Here is a 21,873-nt window from a genome sequence, read left to right on the forward strand (position 1 = left end):
TCCCTACAGAAGGTATTCTTCACTAACATACAAAAATTAATCAATAACAAAACAAAGTAACTACCCCTCACAAGTATTGTATCTGTAACAAGACAATGGTTATTCAAGAAAATCAAACCCATTAGTCCTGGGTTGATTGTTCCAAAGGCAACAAGAATTAAAATTGCAACTGCAACAAGAAAATGATTATAAAATTGTAACTGTAACAAGGAAATGGTCATGCATTTAAGTAAATCAACCCCATTAGTCGTGGGTTCGTTATTCCAAAAGCAATAAAGATTAAAGATTAAACTTAAGTTTTCTCACATGAATTTGAACATTTCAACCATATTGTTTGGAATTTCTGTCTTTTAAATATCGTGCTTCCTTTCTGTGTTTCTCTCACATGTGGCCTGCTCCTTGTGCAAGGAAACTGGTACTTAAGCCACCTTATATTTGCTCTTTTGTGAAATAATTTTTGACACTCACAGAAATGTAGCATGTCAGTGTGGCCATATAAAATCATTTATATCAGTTCTAAATTCTCTCTGTCTCTGTGCAAAAGGAAACCACCACATTCTTCCAAGCACATTATCCAAGTGTTGGACTTACCAGAAGAGACCACATGCTTAATTAACCCGTGTCCCCCAAAATAATAGACTAAACATTAGTTTACCCTTTTTTCATACCGTGTTCATACATGTGGCGAAGTATGCCGCAACAATTGTGACAAAATTCACCACACATCCAACAAGTGAATTTCTCTCTATCTAAAGATAGTTGTCTACACTTGTGTTTCTTTAAGCTCCTCCGATCCTCAAACCCTTTGCTGCAATACCTGCACTTGTGAGGCCAATTCCCATGGTATGATCTGTTATGCACTGTCAGGTTCCCCTTTCCAGTAAAGCATTTATCGCAATGAGTACATTTGTAAGGTTTCTCACCACTGTGAACTCTGAGGTGTCTTTGCAAATTTCCTGCTCGATTAAATGTTTTGTCACAATGAGTACATTTGTAAGGTTTCTCACCACTGTGAACTCTGAGGTGTATTTTCAAATTTGTTGATTGATTAAATGTTTTGTCACAATGAGTACACTTGTAAGGTTTCTCACCACTGTGAACTCTGAGGTGTATTTTCAAATTTCCTGCTCGATTAAATTTTTTGTCACAATGAGTACATTTGTAACGTTTCTCACCCCTGTGAACTCTGAGGTGTATTTTCAAATTCGTTGAATGATTAAATGTTTTGTCACAATGAGTACATTTGTAAGGTTTTTCACCACTGTGAACTCTGAGGTGTATTTTCAAATTTTCTGCTCGATTAAATGTTTTGTCACAATGAGTACATTTGTAAGGTTTCTCACCACTGTGAACTCTGAGGTGTCTTTGCAAATGTCCTGCTTGATTAAATGTTTTGTCACAATGAGTACATTTGTAAGGTTTCTCACCACTGTGAACTCTGAGGTGTCTTTGCAAATTTCCTGCTCGATTAAATGTTTTGTCACAATGAGTACATTTGTAAGGTTTCTCACCACTGTGAACTCTGAGGTGTATTTTCAAATTTGTTGATTGATTAAATGTTTTGTCACAATGAGTACACTTGTAAGGTTTCTCACCACTGTGAACTCTGAGGTGTATTTTCAAATTTCCTGCTCGATTAAATTTTTTGTCACAATGAGTACATTTGTAAGGTTTCTCACCACTGTGAACTCTGAGATGTCTTCGCAAACTTGATGAATGATTAAATGTTTTCTCGCACTGCATACATTTGTAGGGTTTGTCACCACTATGAACCCTAGTGTGTTGATGTACCATGCATTGATGCTTGAAGCTCTTCTCACATTGTGTACATTGATAAGGTTTCTCATTGCTATGAACCCTGTTGTGTTGCTTTAACCCTCTTTGATTTTTGAAGCTCTTCTCACATTGTGTACATTTGTAAGGCCTTTCATCTCTGGGAGTTCCAAAATGTGTTGTCTGATTTGTTTTTGAGTGAAAGCAGTTTTCAGTGTTGGCACATCTGAGTCCATTCCTCCTTTTGCTCTGCCTCATTTTCACTCTACTTGCCTTTTCTCACAAACTTCAAGACAAGAAATTGAACATAGTCAGGTAACATAGACATCAGGCCCCGGTTGTTCAAAAGCCGATTAAATTATCCCTCTATTAGAGGTTAATCGACGATTAAATTTCTTATCCCAAGGATAGCTAATCTAGGTTTAAAATAACGTTCCTGAAAGCAGATTTATCCTTCGATTAACTATCCTGCGATTAAGCTGAGATTAAACCAGTCAAACCGGTTATTAGGAGCTACGCGGCTACGCACGAACAAAAAAAAATTGGAGGGAAAAAATGGCGGAAAGTGAGAGTGCACATGGAAATGGAAACCAAACGAAAGATAGAAAAACAAAACAGAATTTTTCACTTTATGAGATTGAAATCGTCACCGATGATGTCAAAAAACATCTGGACTTAATCCAGTTCAAGTGAACGAATGCTGTGACCAACAAAAAGAAACAAATGCTCTGGGAAGAAATAACCCAAGCGGTAAATGCTGTCGGAACAGCGAAGCGAACAGTTACGGAGGTAAAAGACAAGTGGAAAAATCTCCATAGCATCGCCAAGAAAGAATTTGCAGAATTCAAGAGGGAGATCAAGGTAACTGGGGGTGGTCGGCCTCCAAAGTCGCCAAGTGCTGCCAGCAGAGAGATAATTGAGGTGCTTGAGGACACGCCGGCGTTCAGCGGTTTGATTGGCTTTGAGACAGGTTTGTAAACAATTGTTTCTAGGTTACCAAAAATTTTAAAATTGTAGACGGTCAACCGGCCATGTTGTTTCGGCGGGGTTTTCAGCTCATCACTCGCCTTCCCGTCTTTGAGCGTACAAAATGTTCGGACACAAGGGAGGAAAAGATAAGTTTGCACGTTCTTTTTTTTTTTAACCTACATCCATAACTCTATTAATCAAGTTTTACTTTATTTAGTTTATTATCCCATCGCATTTCATGAGTGTACTTCACGAACCGGAGGCTGCCACGGAGAATTCCAAACCGGTTTGCTGCCTTTGCGGCATTTACAGGGTTGCATTCGATTAAACCCTATTTAAGCTGACTCTAGACGAACGTTCCATGACGGACTATTAGTAATTCTCTTGATTAATTCATTTATGAAAAATGGCAAGCTGCGTCACTTTGCAAAGCGATCTCAGGAGTGAGACAAAAACCTTTGATTTCGAAGAATGTCTTGGATACAGTTTCTAATTTGGTTAAAATTTGTTTTGTCAAAGGCAAAGTGCTCCTAGTTTTTCTTTATTAATCTTTTACTAAAGAGTGTTCTTCAGTTATTTACGAACGGCTATTTATAAATAACTAGTTTTTATCATTTCGTCTTCACGCAACTTTGTTTAGGTTTGTGATTGATGAAATAATTTGTTGTTGTTCCTGTTATTATGTCCTACTTTTTTGGTCACTAAACTGTGGTACGGTTCTCACTGGCAATTCACTATGGTTCCACTTTATCTGTCTATATGAAGCCTAACTTTTGGTACATGACTTTCAGATTTTGTAAGCATTTTCGTAAATGATTTCACTGAGTTAAGTCTACTAGACGTACACAAATTCATTGTATGAATTTGAATAATTTATTTTTGTACATGTTAAAGCTTAAGATTCCTTGTGGGAGAGATGCTCCTTCTGTTGTTTCATTATGTGATGCATAAAACTAAATTCACACCCTTTGAGCCTGAGTGAAACCTTAATTGTGCTTGAAATATTTTATAGGAGAAGATGCTCATTTACTATCAGAGTCTGCAAAGATTGGGACTGAAGAAGACTGTTTGAGCATCAGTAAAGATTTGCATTCTTCACCAGCCAAGGCTGATGAACGGAAGAAGCCTGCAAGAATCAGTAATGATGATGTTCTGAAAAAGCAGTATGAATGCCTGTGTACTCAGAAGGAAACTTTGATTCTTAAAAAACAGAAATTAAAATTGCAAATTAATATTTTGGAGCAACAGGTGAATGGCAACAAGACCTTTGGAACTGCATTAAATGCAAATTTTGTAGTTGCTGACACTGATTCATTTTAAATGAGGAATATTGTAAAAAGTCCTCTAAAAGAATTATTTTGGGCAAATGTTCTTCTTGTATAATTTATAATGAAAAGTAAACAATGTATTCTGTTCTTAAACACGAAGGCGCGCTATATAAGGAAGTCTTCCCTGGGAAGACCTAGGCCCATTTGTCCCTCACCGTTGACGTGTGCGGGTCAAATTTAAATGCTGGTAGATGAACAAAAGGAGCTAATGAGATGTCTATTGTTTACTTCTACCAGCATGGTGGCATGAGGTAACGTGCAAACCACCTACTTCGATGTCAAATTTACGGCCACAAATAAAGACAGTTTCGATTGGAGAAAGGAAATACAAATCTCAAAAACTCCTGTATTGTGATGAAGACATAAAACAATTTTGAGGAATGCACCCACTGTTCACTGCATTGGAGTAGCTGTAGCTCAAGCTGAATTGACCCCAAGAGTTCTACATTACACGACGGTTGATTAACAAATGGTCCAGTGGGACCTATGGCTCCTTTTTATAGCCACCTTTGTGTTTAAAATGTATTTTGATGCAATAAAACAGATTCTTGAGTGAAAATTATTTTAATGTTTTTTTTTCATCCAGAAACCCCTTCAATTTATCAGTGAATTTTTAATTTTTTATGGGTAGTTAAATTACAAGCAAAACTGATTGCATTAGGCAAATACAAAAATTAAAACTTGTCAGAAAAAGGTGTTGCAGATGTGGTCTCGGATGACCTTGCCATCCTGTGGACCATGGAAGCAAACAAGATTAGGCTGATCATCAGCCTCAGCATGGCCATCCAAAGGTTCATTTCTCAGAATTGCAATGTTATGTAAAACAGCACATGCTCCAATGATGATAAATACTTTCTCTGGCTTCATTCTGATCTCAGAATGAAGTAGATGGAACCTTCACTTCCACCAGCCAAAGGCTTGTTCTATTGCCACTCTTGTTCTTTTGTGGGCACTGTTGTGCTCTTGCTGCTTGTCTGTGACTGGATTCAGGTAAAGGGGTCATCAGGTAAGGCTTACAAGGGTAACCACTGTCACCTAACAGTAAACCATCTTCCAGGGACTGGTGTTGGTTATTAAGTTGTTGTCCAATTCTCGAATCCCTAAATATGAAGCTGTCATGGGTGCTGCCCGGCCATCGTTCTACAATGTTAGTAAACATGCCTAAAATGAAACAGCAAATAAGTAATGTGACCATTTCTTACCTATGATGTAGAAAATCTCATCTCATTTTATTACAACAATGTACTGCAAAGAGAAACCACAATAATCGTGTCTATGATTAACTTGGGTAACTGATTCAAATATTTAATTTACTTGCATAACCTTTTCATTATTTATTTAATTTGTGTTTTGAAAATTGGGGGGCTGCATCATTTTGAAATCCCTGCTGATTGCTGCACTCTGTTGGCCATTAGCTGTGTAATATATTCACAAACATCTCACATTTTTTCTTTTTTTTCCAAGCTTTTTTCTTTTTTATACTGTTATTAAAATATTGGTGTAATAATCTTGGTTAATTTCCATGTGTTTTTGCAAACCAAACTTTACCCATACCATTTGAATCAAATTATTTCATTTAGTTTTGTTTTAAATAAGGTTGTCAATTGGGAACAGAATGTATGTGAACTGAAATGTTCAACAATATATTGACTCAGATCTTCTCATACCCTTAATTCCTAATAAAAAAATTTTTTTTATCACTACTCCCATATCCTAAATATATGAAACTACAATCTTAGTAGTAACTCCCATCAATGCAACCCCATAGCAGCTGGTTTGCTAGAAATCTCAATCTAAAAAAACTCTCAAGGGAGTTCCCCTCCCTGTCAAAGGTTATTTTACAATTTTTATGGAACACTAACTGTGATGATATTTTAGTATGTTACTAACCTTTGTGATTGCAAATTGCTTGCACATTTATGGAATGAAACCCTTTACGATTGACAAAATCATTTTCGTTTTGATGTGGTGCCTGAATCTTGATGTGAGTGCCGTCAACACAACCAATCACCCCAGGAAACCCCCCCCTCTGTGAAAAAACCGCGTTTGTTTTGAAATATCTCTGCTTCGGTCAATGGCCACTTGATGAAGTTTCCTTGTTTCTGTGCGAGGGCAAGGGAAACTTGGCCGATAATTCGGGACACAGTTGATTTTGACAAGCCCAGAGTATCTCCAATAACTTGAAGAAAGCTTCCGGAGGCGAAAAAGCGCAACGCTACAAGGACTTGCACAGTTGTCGACAAGGCATGGTTTCGAGATGTATCTTTTTCGAGATCGTCGCGAAGGAGCTCAGAAAAAAATTCTATGGACTCTCGACCAAAACGATATCGACTTCTCAATTCTTCATCAGTGAAATCGTCCAGGGAAAAGTCGTCTGGAGGCCTTAATGTTGTTTCTTTCCTTCTTGGGGCCGGCATTAAGCCTAATCCGCCAAGCAACAAGTCGGCCATTTTGTTTTGTTTGGGGAAAGTTTACCCTCGATTAGTGAGTTAATCCACCTCGCTAGGTGTGTTAAAATTAACCTTTACTTTAACCCAGGGATAGCGCTAATCGCGCTTTCAGGAACAGAAACTATTCGTGGGTTAGATTTTAATCTTGGGTTAGGGTGATTTAATCGAGGGTTAGCGCTAATCGGCTTTCGAACAACCGGGGCCTGTTTTTTATTCAAAGCTTGGACTGTATTAAGTTTTGGGGATCAAAATATATTTCCTTTATTTCCCTTATTTTCTCCCGTTGAACTCTCTTTTCAAAATTGGCATGTTATTTTGACAAAAGATAGAAATGTGTTTCCGCAATATTTTCCACTCATTCACGGAAAGTATAGTGAACAAAACCGAAGATAAAAGTTCCAAGTTGGCTTAAAATAGTTTATTCTGGTTTTCTAATCATGCAAAACTTGCAATTTTAACCTTTGATCCAATTATGTAAAAACTCTTGTGTTCAAAAACAATTTGCAGCTTTTCATTTAATCGAACCATGATTTAACGAAATAAAGTGAACTGAGTGCAATTGTGTTCGATGATTTAATTATCCATTTAATTTGGTTGAATTGCCTACGGCAGGAAGGGTAGTACGGAGCTAGAGTAGGGTGAATAAGATTACATACCTTATAGTTCCACAGGAATCAAATAAACCACAAGTCAGAAGATAACAAAATTGAACTACACCCATGAATATGGCGGATTTACCAGGTTTGCTCGGGAAAGGAGCAAATTACGTCTTGTATGACGGCACAAAGTGTTCTCGCCACTGCAAAAAACGATTGTTGCCTTCTATTAGTCAGATTTCATTGAAGCTATATATGGAGAAGGTGGAAAATTTGGTGATCGTTAATCCTTGCTAACAATGAGCAAACACTTGTTGAAATGCGATGAGATTTCCGTGCAGTTATTTGTTTTAAAGGAGAAGTACCCAAAGCGACGCGGCAGAAATGAAGTCACAATGACCCTTACTCAGCTAATCACGTTTCAGAAATGAATTTTCATCATCAACCCGACATGTGCACTTGCGAAAACATCGATTTTCTTGGCTTTGAGTTGATAAACAGCTTATAGAAGAAAATGAAACCATTTCTAACAGAATTCCATTCGAGACGCGGTCTCTGTAAGGTACTGTAACTAAACAGATTCTTTCGTTAAGCGCGAAGATACTGAGACGATAGCTTCCATTTGGCGGGAAATACGCTCGAATATTTGTCCGCGGATATCGTCTTTACCGAGATGCGAACAGTTTTCCGAGACGGTGACACTAGAGAAAAAGTATGAGCTACTAGTATGAATTTACCAGCATATTTTTGCACCAAATGGAGGCTATTGAGTTCAGTATCCTTCAGATGTTTTTGCAGCGAGCGAGAAAAATGTTTTGTTGCTTGGGATTTTTTCTGATCAGTGTTCTCTGGTTCGAATTATGAACAAACAAACATGTCCATTCTCCTGTAACAACAGGAAACCGCTCTTGTCTTGAGTCAAATTTAACCCTTTAGTTACCAGTCGTACAAATTTGTACGATTTTGGCCCTGACAGCCATTTTGAATTATTAATATCAGACCTGGTTACTCAGGCAGGAGCTGAGTGTATTATGGGAAAGTTAAATGCTTGGCATTCATTTTGAAATCGTTTTCGAGTAGTTTTAGTGACTTCAATAGCGTTTTTGAAAGGGAAGGAGACATTTGTTGTGTACGTGGCTTTTAAAAATGGCGTCCGGAAGTATTCCTCTAGCTGAGGTGATAAGAAAATGTGTTAGAGGTGGTTCCGATGATGAAAACTCCGATGAAAGTGAAGGTGACATTTCAAAATGGAGTGAGGAAAGTGAAGAAGATTTAGGTTATGAGGAACGAGAGGCTTCTGGCAGCAGTGAGCACAATTCAGATGCGAGTGAAGGTTAGCATTTCAGTGTTTTTCTTTGAAATTCAATGATTTCAAGACGTTTTTACTTGTTCTTAGCGGATATGATTTGTTCATTGCTTTCTTTATATTTTTTGAAACTATATTCTTTTTCTTTCGTTTGTTTACAGTGAAAAATGACCCTGCAAGAAGTCTGCAGTGCAGTGTGAAGTTTGTAAAGTTCCACTTTGTGTCAACAAGCAGAAGTCTTGTTGGAATATGTGGCACACCAGAGTGGAATACTGACTAAATGCTTAAGATCAGAACACAATCATGAATTCTCATTTTATGTTACATTGTTTTATTAGCTTTCCTTCTGAAAAACATAGAAACTTCTAAAGAGTGTTAATGATGAATGCAACAATACAAGCTCATCAATGCTCATGACTTGTTTGATCCATTATTCAAAGGCAGATAAATCCTGTGCATGTAAATAACAACCTGTGAGTGATTATCCAAAACCTTTGGGGGTTATCAACTCCAGAAAGGAAGTTTTTTTGTGACAGCAACTGACACAAAGTTGGAGGTTTGGTAGGAATAGATAAGTTACCTGTTGCCGAGGCTTTTTATTTTTTTCCACTCGCCGCCATAAAAAAGGGCATAACTTCATGGTTATTTAACATATTTCAGTAAGGTTTTCAGTATTCTAAAGTGCAAAGGTGTGCCCTTTTACTCAGCATAAAATTAGAAAGGTGTCATTAAAAGCACTCAAGAATGATCATGTAGTGTTCATGATTGTTGCTCACTGAAATTTTGATTCATGAATAAATTGGCTAGGGGATAGCCTATTTTTTTGATAAATTGTGCTGAAATATAGTGCAAGTGAAAGATCAATTTCTGATGATTACTGTGATATATAGTTATGGGGGTGGTATTGATTGACACTAAAAAGTTATTTCCCAGTTTTTGTGACTAGGTGCGGTCGCAGTAAATTACCTCTCAGAAACTTGGTAACTAAAGGGTTAAAAGCGGGGCTTATATCGAAGCGGACGTAAGGTTTGAATATTAGGGCGTATCACTTGGGGTATATCATCCGATATTCCCTAGTTTTATCAGGAGCCTATGTGATGGGCTCCTGGTTTTTTTCAGTCATGTGGTGCACTTAGAACAATCGCGCGCGAGCAAAAACATTTGATGGATTGTAAGTTCTGATATTTTTCTCTCGGACACATTTTGATCCGACGATGAAGGAAACACAGATGCCTACCTGTTTGGAAGGGGTAATAGTGGACTGAAGTGAACAAAGAAAACGAAAATAAACAGTACTACATTTGGTTCTCTGTCCATTGCTATTTTTATTTTGAAAGAAATAATTATCATTGATCTATGCATTTCCACAACTTTAAATAGCAGAATGATTCCACTATTCTTTACGCAGAGGCCATTTTCTGGAACATTTTACGGCATTCTTCGAGGTCGTCGCGATTCCTCAGTAGGAGTTGTCTGGCAGCTGGAAGATTAGGCGAACTTTTCAAAAAGCTCCAAGGAACTGGAGGAAGCTGATTTGTAATAGTGTAGAAAATCATGTCGAACACTCTGAAGCAACCGAACAAAGAAAAACAAATTAACCTAGAACGAAGGGAGAGGGAACACCAATTTCAAAAGGTCACAGGTCACAAAGAGATCCTTTATTCGCAGAATGATAAACAGACAGAGAAACAGACACACAGACAGAGAAATAGACAAACGAAGACAGACAAACGACGAACAGGACAACCGACAGACAGACAGACAGACAGACAGACAGACAGATAGTCAAACAGGAGAACAGATATACAGTCAGGCATAAAGATACAGAGATAGACGAAAATGCAGGCAGATAGAAAGCTAAACATACAGACACGCAAACAGATACTCAGACAAGGCAAAAGACAGACGAACAGTCAAACAGAAGAACAGACATATAGTCAGGCAGAAAGAAAGAGAGATAGACAAAAATGCAGACAGATAGAAAGCTAAACATACAGACACGCAAGCAGATACTCAGACAAGGCAAAAGACAGACAAACAGTCAAACAGAAGAACAGACATACAGTCAGGCAGACAAAAAGGCTCACGATCATACGGGGAGATAGACATACAGATATTCAGACTCAGGTACGGGGAAAGATAGACATCTAGATAGACTAACAGAAAGATGATCAGACTGATAGGCAAACAGCAGCACGATAGAGATGACTGACCAACCTACTGACTGGCGGATTGAATGACTGACGGATGGAATTGCTAACCACGAAACAACAGAAAAAAATAAGCATTCATTAAACCAAGTAAAACAGTTACCTCATTATTCACTGCGAGAACTTGCTTCAAAAAATTTACCTTCTTTTTCAATTCATGAATCCTAGGATAAAATAAAAGATTATGAAAAAAGAAAACTTTGCATGACAACGGGAACATTACTGGATGTGTGGCCTGTACAAGTGATTCTTAATAATTAAAGGGCGGCGTCTATTTCAACACAATATTCCTTAAATCCCTTAGGGTAATAAAGGGAAATTGTTCCTGGACCGATCACAGAGGGAAATAAAGTAAAAACCAAAGCATTCCCGAATAACTTTCGACCCTCAATTCAAAAACTGCTCGATCAACATGTATTTATGGACAAGAGCAAAGCGTACTTGTCGCACTTACCTGACTGTTTGGGTGGCAAGAGCTCGTAAATAGAGCGCCAGTAATGACTGGTTTTGTTCAACAGGATACAGGTATTCCTCCACAGGGATGGGTAGCTAAAGGAAACAGAGAATAATATCGCACTTGCCATCGAATTGTACATTTAAAGTCATATGGCAATCTTCTACAAAATGGTTACTTTAACCCTCTTCCCAAGCTTTGGCAGAAAGCTTTTACTTCGCAAACACGGCAAGCTATAAAATAGTTGCATTTTGTAAATTTTATCGCCTTGAGTAGGGATCTTGAGGATGAACGACGGAAGTTCTATGCAGTAGTGGTAGAGAATATAGAAGAGAACAAGACATTAGGGGAGGAAAAAGTTGGTTATTTTAAAGCAAGAAAAAGGTGAAACCTTCTGTAGATTTTACAGCAACCATTTTATTTAGTTTATCTGGTCTAAGGGTATCGACAGAGCTCGCAAGACCCCTCTGTGTTCATCCCAAACAGCTGTTCTGAATTTGATGTCGTGCTTCTGAGCCAAAGGTAAAATAACAAAAGAACCAAACAGAGCATCTCCAAAGGAGACCGCGGAGTACTGGGCCTGAAGGGATGCGTACGTACAGGACACAAGGTCAAGGTCGTTAGTTCACTTTTTTCGTTGTCAAAAAATTGATTGGAGAGTTGATAATAATAAAAAGTTATGTTAGAACACTGGAATTTCGTTCTTCTTTCTATTTTATCTTTCGTGGAGAAATATGGAGATTAGAATTTCGCAAAGCTGATTTGTCAGAGCGAAACAACCATTCTTACTACTACACGCGGCCAAATGACAAACTTCCCTCTCTAAAACGCTCCTTTTCGCGGGCCAAACAGCAGAGTGCGGGCTGTAAGTGGCATTTGCCGTCCTAATATATATTTTATTATATGAATTTGTACGATTTGGCCTTGAGTATAGATAATAATGATAATCAGATGACTTTTGTCGGGTATATAATTTATTTGTGTCCCTCGTAACATCATTTGCACCCTCACTCCCCTCGGGCGCAAATGATGCTACTCGGGCCATAAACAAACTACATGCCCTCCAAAAGAGCAAGACCGCTGATCAGGATCAAACTGTTTTCAAAAGGATTTTTTTAAGTTTACACAGACCCTTTTGGCCAATCATTACAGGAACTTATTCCGGTCTCCAGAGTGGTAAAAGTATTGTTGTTCCTCCAAAATGGAGGCTAGTTCTTGTCAAAGAATGTTGGTCTCACCCCTCAAAAAGCGAAATAATCTTTATGTCATGAGAAACAGGAGCAGAAATACTGGTGGCCCTCAGCTACTTACAGGTCGTAGAAGGATGTAAGTCCTGGAAATGCAGAATTGAAATCAAGGTGAAGGAGACGTGAGGGGTTCGTGTAAATCTTCAAAAGAGATGATAAATAGTTGTGAACGCCACTGTTCACAAAAAGATCGTTTCCTATGAAAGAAAAAAGGATAACAGTAAATTGCCTAGAGAGACAACACTGAATAAAGTTCAACCAGGAAATGATGGAAGTCTACAAAAGTTCTTCGAACTTGACAATTTCTATTTCGCGTATGGTTGCCAAAATTACAATTCATCTCACACAAGGAAACTGCTGATTTCAAAGCCATCTCGTTTTGCTGCGGCAAATAATTATCGTTTGTTCGCCTTCTCCTTTTTAGCCGAAAATAGCGTCTTTGAAACCTATTGACTAGCCCATGCATACACTCTTCCAGTCCTCTATTTCCTTATATCAGCTGTCAACCACTAAAACTGTACAAAGCAATCGAATAAAGGCTGCTGCAACGATCGCATCGCGTGTGCAGTCCACCAAAATTCCTCAACCGTTAAAACATGAACTTACAGCTTGTGCACAATCCGTTCTGCACTCAAATTTACTTCAAACATTTCTCTGTTCAAAAAAAATCAGCTTACTTTGTTTAGAGTAGGCGTGACCGAAGTGACTTGCGTGACACTTAAACATCGTAAGAGACAGGAAGTGCTGCCAGCAAATCTAACCTGTCAAGAAAATGCAACATGAGCCTGGCTATTCTTGATGCCATGGTAACGTGACGTAAACAGGAGGGCCGCCATTCCCCAAGCAAGAGAACCAGTTAAAGTGTATTGGTTTCTATGGGAACTCCAGAGCCTGAGATGGTACCGATGCTCTCGCCCCTCATTTCACTGACAGAATAAATCGACAAACAATTCAATTCACAGAAGGAATGTCATTCGAGTCTTAAATGGAACCATTTCATAATTTTGGTCTTCGGTTTGCATAAAATAAAACGGTTCCTATACATCTGCCCAACAAGTATTGATTGTTCAAGTACTACAAAATTAATCTATCAACTGTGTATTAAATTCCAAGGTATTTGGGCTTTGTTTTGTTAGAACCATACTCGTTATTTCAATTCAGAGTATCGTAAAACTAAAACTATAGAAATGGCAGCGATGCAAACTGACAAGCAACATATTACGCACCCTTCCCTCTCCCACACGAATTGCCTACCTGGTGCGGGCGGGAAAACGCGAGTGTTTCAGTCATAATAATATACATGAAAAAATTTCTCAGTTCTGATTGCTGAAGATGAATGCAGTTTTCAGTTAATTCAATGCAGAAGAGCGTTAATTCAGTGCAGAAGAGAGTTAATTCAGTGCAAAGAAAGAAACAAACCAGACATTCTGATTGGTCAGAATGATTGGTCAATATCAATGTGAAGGTCAATGTGAAGGTCAATGTCACTTTCATGGTTTGAATAAATTATTTTTGCACGTGATGCGCGCGCTCTTCTTCTGCGTAGTTATGAGAAGCTGCCTCATATTTTTTCATGTATATTATTAATAGATAATCACATGATTTTCTCGTGCAATTTGGAATAAATAAGCACTTATAAATTTTTTCAAAGACCACAAATTGCACTCGCCCTACGGGCTCATGCAATTTTGTTAGTCTTTGAAAACATTTACTCGTGCTTATTTATTCTAAATTGCACTCGAAATCATGTGATTACCTATACAAATTGATTTCCGTCTTATCTCGGCTGAAAAGATGGCGCGCAATTCTACACAGAATTTGACAGTATAGCTCAACAAAATTCAGAGCGTATTGCACACCAGGGACACTTAGCCAAGAATATCTGTATCGTGAAAAGGCGGAGAGAAGCGCAAACAGCTCACATCGACATATAACGAGCTCGTGATATCGTCATTTGTTTAAACTTTTGCATCTACACATTTCCCCAAAGAGCCGAAAGTTACAATTCAGCATAACACACAACTGCGACCGTTGATGAATACTCACATACTTATTGCCAGGTTGTACAGATCCACTATGGAAAGGAACATCCAGTCGGCGGGTTGAAGGGCACCTCGGAGAAGGGCACCAGAAATCACTCAATATTACGCACCTAACGAAAGGCCATTGACCTGAGAGCGGTCCAGAAATGAGAATGAATAAAGTACACATCAACTGATTCCTCTTTTAAATGCAATAGCCAGCTACACCAGCGCAAAAATGCACTTTTGCAACTTTGGCCATCTTATCCACTAGTAGCAGTTTTCCCCAATTCCCAACAAGGGGCAGTTTTGCCATTTCGCCACCATTGCCAATTTTGCCACTTTGGCCCCTACTGGCAGTTTTACCATTTTGGCCACAAGTGGCTGTTTTCCCGTTTTAGCCACTAATGGCAGTTTTGCAATTTTGGCCACTTGTAGCAGTTTTTCCCATTTTAGCCACAAGTGACACTTTTGCCATTTTAGCCACTAGTGGCAGTTTTGCCATTTTGGCCACTAGTGGCAGTTTCCCCATTTTAGCCGCTACTGACAGTTTTGCCATTTTGGCCACTTGTGGCAGTTTTTCCATGTTAGCCACTAGTGCCAGTTTTGCTATTTTGGCCACTTGTGGCAGTTTTTCCATGTTAGCCACTAGTGGCAGTTTTGCCATTTTGGCCACTTGTGGCAGTTTTCCCATTTTAGCTACTAGTGCCAGTTTTGCCATTTTGATGACTTGTGGCAGTTTTCCCGTTTTAGTCACTAGTGACAGTTTTGCCATTTTGGCCACTAGTAGCAGTTTTGCCATTTTAGCCACTAGTGGCAGTTTTGCCATTTTGGCCACTTGTGGCTGTTTTGCCATTTTGGCCACTATTTGTAATTTTCCTACTGTAGTCACTAGTGGCAGTTTTTCCATTTTGGCCACTAGTGGCAGTTTTGCCATTTTGGCCACTTGTGGCAGTTTTGTCATTTAAACCATGGCTGGCAGTTTTGCCAATTTGTCCACTGCTGTCGTTTTGCCATTCTGGCCACTGGGAGGTAGTTTTGCCATTTCAGCCACTAGTGGCAGTTTTTGCCATTTTGGCCAGTAGTGGCAGTTTTGCCATTTCAGTCACTAGTGGCAGTTTTTCCATTTTGGCCACTAGTGGCAGTTTTGCCACCTTGGCCACTTGTGGCAGTTTTGTCATTTAAGCCATGAGTGGCAGTTTTGCCAATTTTGCCACTGCTTCCAGTTTTGTTATTCTGGCCACTGGGTGGTAGTTTTGCCATTTCAGCCACTAGTGGCAGTTTTTGCCATTTTAGCCACTAGTGGCAGTTTTTCCATCACAGCCACTAGTCGCAGTTTTGCCATTTTGACCACTGGTGGCAGTTTTGCCATTTTAGCCATTAGCAGCAGTCTTTGTCATTTTGGCTACTACTGCCAGTTTTGCCATTTTAGCCACTTGTGGCAGTTTTATCATTAATTTCCAATGGGTGTCAGCTGATGCCAACTCGCCGTTTTTCTGCGTACCTCGGGGGCACATGTTTCAGCCCGTCACATTCTCCCTTTTCTCCAGCTTTCTCAAAGAAACCATCACGGCCGTCGGCTTAGATGCCACGAATCTCTCCCCGCATAGTCTCCGCCGAGGCGGCGTCACACACGCGTGTCAGTCAGGGGTTCCTGACCACCTCATCAAGCTGCACGGGGACTGGCGCTCAGACGCTTATAAACTTTACCTGTCTTTGCCTGTGGCCACGCGCACCCGTGTCGCGGATGTTATGGCCACCTCGCTCTTTAATGCATATACCATAACCCTCTTTTTATTTTTTCCTTTCTTTATTGTTTCTAATTTTCATTAGTGTTTTCTTTTCATCCCGTTTTGGCCCTTTTTTTAACATACTAATTTGGGGATTTACTATTCTACATTTACATGAAATTTTTCTGGCCCAAACGTGTGTCTCATCGTAATCATATTGTAAGGTTTAGAGAATAATTTAGAGGTTTGATTCCAAAAATCAAATTGGTTAATTATTGTTAGTGTTATTACGCAACCACAATCTAGCACGATCAAGTTTCGTTCGTTGCACGTGGTTATCTCGCCCGTGCTAGTTGTCGCTTTCGTTAGCCTCTTCGTTGTATCCTTGTTTTTGTTTCCCTCCCCCCCATCCCAGGGGGATTTTAATATTCTACAATTAAATGAAATTTTTCTGGCCCAAACTTGTGTCTCATCGTAATCATATTGGAATGTTCAGAGAATAATTTAGAGGTTTAATTCAAAAAATCAAATTGCCATTTTAGCCACTTGTGGCAGTTTTGCCATTTTAGCCACTTGTGGCAGTTTTATCATTTTGGCCACTAATGGAAGTTTAGCCATTTTAACCACCACTGGTAGTTTTGCAATGTTGGCCACTAGTGGCAGTTTTACCATTTTGGGCATGCGTGACTGTTTTGCCATTTTAGCCACTAGTTGCACTTTTGCTATTTTCGCTACTAGTCACAGCAGTTTTGCCAACTCCAGCACTGCTGGCAGTTTTGCCAATTTCGCCACTAGTGGCAGTTTTGCCATCCATGTTAGACACTAGTAGCAGTTTTGCCATCCATGTTAGACACTAGTGGCAGTTTTGCCATCCATGTTAGAAACTAGTGGTAGTTTTCCCAATTTTGCCACTACTGGCAGTTTTACCATTTTGGCCACTAGTGGCAGTTTTGCCCTTTTAGCCAATAGTGGCAATTTTTCCACTTTAATTACTAGTGGCAATTTTACCATTTGGCCATTAGTGACAGTTTTGCCATTTTGGCCACTAGTGGTAGTTTTGCCATTTTGGCCACAAGTGAGTGTTTTGCCACTTTAGCCACTAGTGGCAGTTTTGCCATTTTGGCCACAGGTGACTGTTTTGCCATTTTAGCCACTAATTGCACTTTTGCCATTTTGGCCACTAGTGGCAGTTTTTCTATTTCAGCCACTAGTGGCAGTTTTGCCATTTTGACCACTGGTGGCAGTTTTGCCATTTTAGCCATTAGCGGCAGTTTTTGCCATTTTGGCCACTACTGGCAGTTTTGCCATTTTACCCACTGGTGGCAATTTTGCCATTTTGGCCACAGGTCACCGTTTTGCCATTCTAGCCACTAGTTGCACTTTTGCCATTTTGGCCACTAGCGGTAGTTTTGCTATTTTGGCCACTAGTGGTGCGAGATCATCCTTGTAGCCTGTGGTGAATAAGTTAGCCATTCACGCACAGTTCACCTTTGCACCTTTATCTGATACAGACAGTGTAGCAAAGTAATGAAGTTGCCTCATCGTAATTTGCTCAATATGCATTTGAAAAACAGAATATTTGTGACGACAAAATATACCAAAATCGTCACTAAAACGTATATTGCTATATTCTTGGAATTTAATTACATTACACAATTTGACATGTGTTGTACCAACTGAGATAACGTAATTGTCAAGTCAGTCGCACGCTGAGATAACAATTTGAGTTATGCCCCACAGAAATGAGAGCATTTAGCTTAGTATATAGCCTTTCCTTGAAAAAAAATGGTTTTTAAAACAATGGGTCTTTGTTTTAGACCAGTGGGTCTTCGTTTTAGACCAGTGGGTCTTCGTTTTAGACCCGTGGGTCTTCGTTTTAGACCAGTGGGTCTTTCTTTAAGACCAGTGGGTCTTCGTTTTAGACCAGTGGGTCTTCGTTTTAGACCCGTGGGTCTTCGTTTTAGACCAGTGGGTCTTTGTTTTAGACCAGTGGGTGTTCGTTTTAGACCAGTTGGTGTTAGGTGTTAGGTCTTCGTTTTCGACACATCTCTGTAACTCCGTAAATAATAAGTGAGTGATGGACTTGTATATGACAAATAAATACCGCAGTGGAAATTCCATGCCACACCCGGCAAGTATAAGCAAACTGGTGCAATTTTAGTAAGTATTCCCTTCACGATCAGTGAGGAATCAATGTTATACTGTGAATTTTTTTTCTCTCGCCTCTATTTACCCCTCCTGTTCTGTGAAGCATCACGTATGGTCTTATAAAGACGCAGTTACCCCAAACTGGGTTGTTGTGACTTTAAGCAAATAAACTTTAGCCTTCAGATACTGTTGTTTGCGTTATTTTTGTTCTTTGGTAATGATTTTCGAGCCATTTCATTGAGCATTAGCAGAGTTCTCATCCCATTCTAACTCTTCTTAGTGCAGGCATTACAGTGATGAGTCGAGCTCAGCTAAAACTCAACCAAATGGCCTAAAATTGCTATCAAAGAACAAAACGAAAGTAACACAAACAACACTATATAGAGGTTGAAGTTTATTTGCTTTATTATTGACAGAGTTACAGAGCCCTCAAGCACCTCCCTTGTGGAGCTACCAGGGTACATTGGCATCACTCCAAGAATTCCCCTCAGTGCACCAACATCACTTTTTTTTTCATTGACTTTTCTTTTATTCACATAACAGATTTAGCTGAAAAGGGGGACTGCTCATAGTCTATAAACTCCCATGCACAGCTTTACGATATTATTCACTTACACAGAGCTTGAAGTCCCATGTCATTTATCTTAAAACAAGAAACTGAACATTTTCAAATCCACCCCTGCAGAAGGTATTCCTCACTTAACTAAACTAATTCAACAATGAAAAAACACAAATAACCACCATAGTATGGATACTTTACCTTGATGGCAACTGTAACAACACAATTCTTTTTTAAGTACCAGTAAATCAAAACCCAGTAGCCCTGGTCTGGTTATTCCGTAGGCAATTACAGGACTACAGGTTAAACTCGACTTCATCTTTCTCAACTCAGTTTTGATGTTGATAATCTCCATGGTTACATTGACCGACTATCAACTCAGTCTTAACTGAGTATCGACCAAGTATCAACTGAATATTAATGAAGTGTAAAACTAAGTATCAGCTGACTATTGACCAAGTGTTGATTGAATGTTGACCGACCTGTTGGTGGAGTATCCACCGACTCTTGACCAACATATTGACTGATCCTACAGAAACATGATCTGATTTGTTTATACCAAAAAAAGAAAAACAAATAATATTAGTTTGAGGTGATAATAGAGTTGATAGTTGAAACAGATACAAGCAAGTTTTGAATTTAGAAATTCAGCAAGACCTAAAAGAGTAGCATGCAAACAGTGAGTGAATTTACAATCATCATTAAAAAGAGAAAGGAATTTAGGCAAAACATGCAGTCACTCAGTACATGGTAAAATTCCACACCTCAGAAATATTGCTTATGATTAACTATTCAACAGTGACTAAACTAAGCAGTTGAAGAAAACATGAACATCATATATATGCTAAATTATAGTATTACTACTAAAAATGCTTTGATCTAAGTACAGTTACTGTAATAAAATAACAACAAAGTCAAATGCAACATGATTATTTACTTCTCAGTTCCAAACTAAGAGTAAAGCACCAGATTTTTCAGCACACATTATCAAGGTTATGCAAGGGCTGGACTTAACCGGAAGAGATATCAACCCTCAATAACACTTTTGCTCCAGAATGATTAAAAAAATATCACTTTACTCTTTTTTCATACCATGCTCATACATATGGTGAAGTATGCCACAACAATTGTGACAAAATTCACCACACATCCAACACGTGAATTTCTCTCTGTCTGAAGATAGTTGTCTACACTTATGTCTCTTTAAGCTCCTCTGATCCTTAAACCCTTTGCTGCAATAGCTGCACTTGTGAGGCCAGTTCCCATGGTATGATCTGTTATGCACTGTCAGGTTTGACTTTTCAGTAAAGTATTTGTCACAATGAGAACACTTGTAAGGTTTCTCACCACTGTGAACTCTGAGGTGTATTTTCAAACTTCCTTCTTGATTAAATGTTTTGTCACAATGAGTACGTTTGTAAGGTTTCTCACCACTGTCAACTCTGAGGTGTCTTTTCAAATGTTCTGCTCGATTAAATGTTTTGTCACAATGAGTACATTTGTAAGGTTTCTCCCCACTGTGAACTCTGAGGTGTCTTTTCAAAGTTCCTGCTCCATTAAATGTTTTGTCACAATAAGGAAACTGGTACTTAAGCCACCTTATATTTGCTCTTTTGTGAAATAATTAACACTGCTATAGAAATGTCGCATGTCAGTGTGGCCATATAAAATCATTTCTATCACTTCTAAATTCTCTTATGTCTCTGTGCAAAAGGAAACCACCACATTCTTCAAAACACATAACACAGAAGAGACCACATGCTTAATTAACCCGTGTCCCCCAAAATAATAGACTAAACATCAGTTTACTCTTTTTTCATACCGTGTTCATACATGTGGTGAAGTAAGCCACAACAATTATGACAAAATTCACCACACATCCAACAAGTGAATTTCTCTCTATCTAAAGATAGTTGTCTACACTTGTGTTTCTTTAAGCTCCTCTGATCCTCAAACCCTTTGCTGCAATAGCTGCACTTGTGAGGCCAATTCCCATGGTATGATCTGTTATGCACTGTCAGGTTTGACTTTGTAGTAAAGCATTTGTCACAATGAGTACATTTGTAAGGTTTCTCACCACTGTGAACCCTGAGGTGTCTTTGCAAATTTCCTGATTCAGTAAATGTTTTCTCGCAATGAGTACATTTGTAAGGTTTCTCACCACTGTGAACTCGGAGGTGTCTTTGCAAATTTGATGAATGATTAAATGTTTTCTCACACTGCATACATTTGTAGGGTTTGTCAACACTATGAACCCTAGTGTGTTGATGTAACACACGTTGACGCTTGAAGCTCTTATCACAATGAGTACATTTGTAAGGTTTCTCACCACTGTGAACTCTGAGGTGTCTTTGCAAATGTCCTGCTTGATTAAAAGTTTTGTCACAATGAGTACATTTGTAAGGTTTCTCACCACTGTGAACTCTGAGGTGTCTTTTCAAATTTGTTGATTGATGAAATGTTTTGTGACAATGTGTACATTTGTAAGGTTTCTCACCACTGTGAACTCGGAGGTGTCTTTGGAAATTTGATGAATGATTAAATGTTTTCACACACTGCATACATTTGTAGGGTTTGTCAACACTATACACCTTTGCCATAATGGCGGCGGCCGAGCGAAAACTAAAACTAGTGCATGGGGACGAGGCCACCCGGGCATGGATTAGTGCACTTGTGAGCGCTTGTCAAAAAGTTTCTGGCACAATTTATCAATCCAAAAAGCTTTATTTCTCAAAGAATCGTCTACTAATATAGCTAAGGCTCAAGTTATATACAATGCCATGCCACTGCTGTGTTCCTTTATGTACTACTAGGGGATATCGCGACCAAAACAGCTCAAAAATATCTTACTTCAAGTTTCCCAGAGAAAAACTCGCGAGAAAGCAATGGCTTCATACAATCCGTCGAGAGGAAGGAAAAAACTTCAAAGTCTTGGACTCAACCATGGTCTGCTCGCACCATTTTAAAAAGGATGACGTGAAGAAAACTATTGCGGAAAAAATATGCCTTCAAACCAATGCTGTACCTTCGGTATTTCAGTGGCGGACTTCGCCGCGCAAAAGGAAGCCTCCACCTCAAAGAT

The 21,873-nt window shown here is 39.0% G+C and overlaps 3 protein-coding genes, 1 long non-coding RNA gene and 1 pseudogene across 5 annotated transcripts; 2 read left to right on the forward strand and 3 right to left on the reverse strand.

Moving 5' to 3' along the window:
* Positions 1-12: 12 nt before the first annotated feature.
* LOC148727985 (uncharacterized) lies at positions 13-7,283 on the reverse strand. Its single transcript, XM_088762746.1, has 2 exons — positions 7,177-7,283; positions 13-2,059 (listed from the first exon to the last, which is right to left on the reverse strand). The coding sequence occupies exon 2, from the start codon at positions 2,029-2,031 to the stop codon at positions 652-654; it is 1,380 nt and encodes a 459-aa protein (XP_088618872.1). The 5' UTR covers positions 2,032-2,059; positions 7,177-7,283; the 3' UTR covers positions 13-651.
* Positions 2,314-4,607, forward strand: LOC148727986 (uncharacterized; annotated as a pseudogene). The gene is made up of 2 exons (XR_016002324.1): positions 2,314-2,743; positions 3,755-4,607. The product of XR_016002324.1 is annotated as an uncharacterized LOC148727986 (transcript).
* Positions 7,284-8,043: 760 nt separating the features above from the next.
* Positions 8,044-9,253, forward strand: LOC148727987 (uncharacterized). The gene is made up of 2 exons (XM_088762753.1): positions 8,044-8,449; positions 8,584-9,253. Exons 1-2 carry the CDS (start codon positions 8,263-8,265, stop codon positions 8,700-8,702), a joined length of 306 nt encoding a protein of 101 aa, XP_088618879.1. The 5' UTR covers positions 8,044-8,262; the 3' UTR covers positions 8,703-9,253.
* Positions 9,254-9,733: 480 nt separating this feature from the next.
* Positions 9,734-11,008, reverse strand: LOC148727988 (uncharacterized). The gene is made up of 2 exons (XR_016002325.1): positions 10,736-11,008; positions 9,734-9,988 (listed from the first exon to the last, which is right to left on the reverse strand). It is a non-coding gene; the product is annotated as an uncharacterized LOC148727988 (long non-coding RNA).
* Positions 11,009-18,429: 7,421 nt separating this feature from the next.
* LOC148727989 (uncharacterized) lies at positions 18,430-21,391 on the reverse strand. Its single transcript, XM_088724900.1, has one exon. It carries the CDS (start codon positions 21,389-21,391, stop codon positions 20,597-20,599), a length of 795 nt encoding a protein of 264 aa, XP_088581026.1. The 3' UTR covers positions 18,430-20,596.
* Positions 21,392-21,873: the final 482 nt, after the last annotated feature.

The sequence above is a fragment of the Stylophora pistillata genome, chromosome 6 (genome assembly GCF_964205215.1).
Source record: "Stylophora pistillata chromosome 6, jaStyPist1.2, whole genome shotgun sequence".
NCBI classification, from domain to species: Eukaryota; Metazoa; Cnidaria; class Anthozoa; order Scleractinia; family Pocilloporidae; genus Stylophora; species Stylophora pistillata.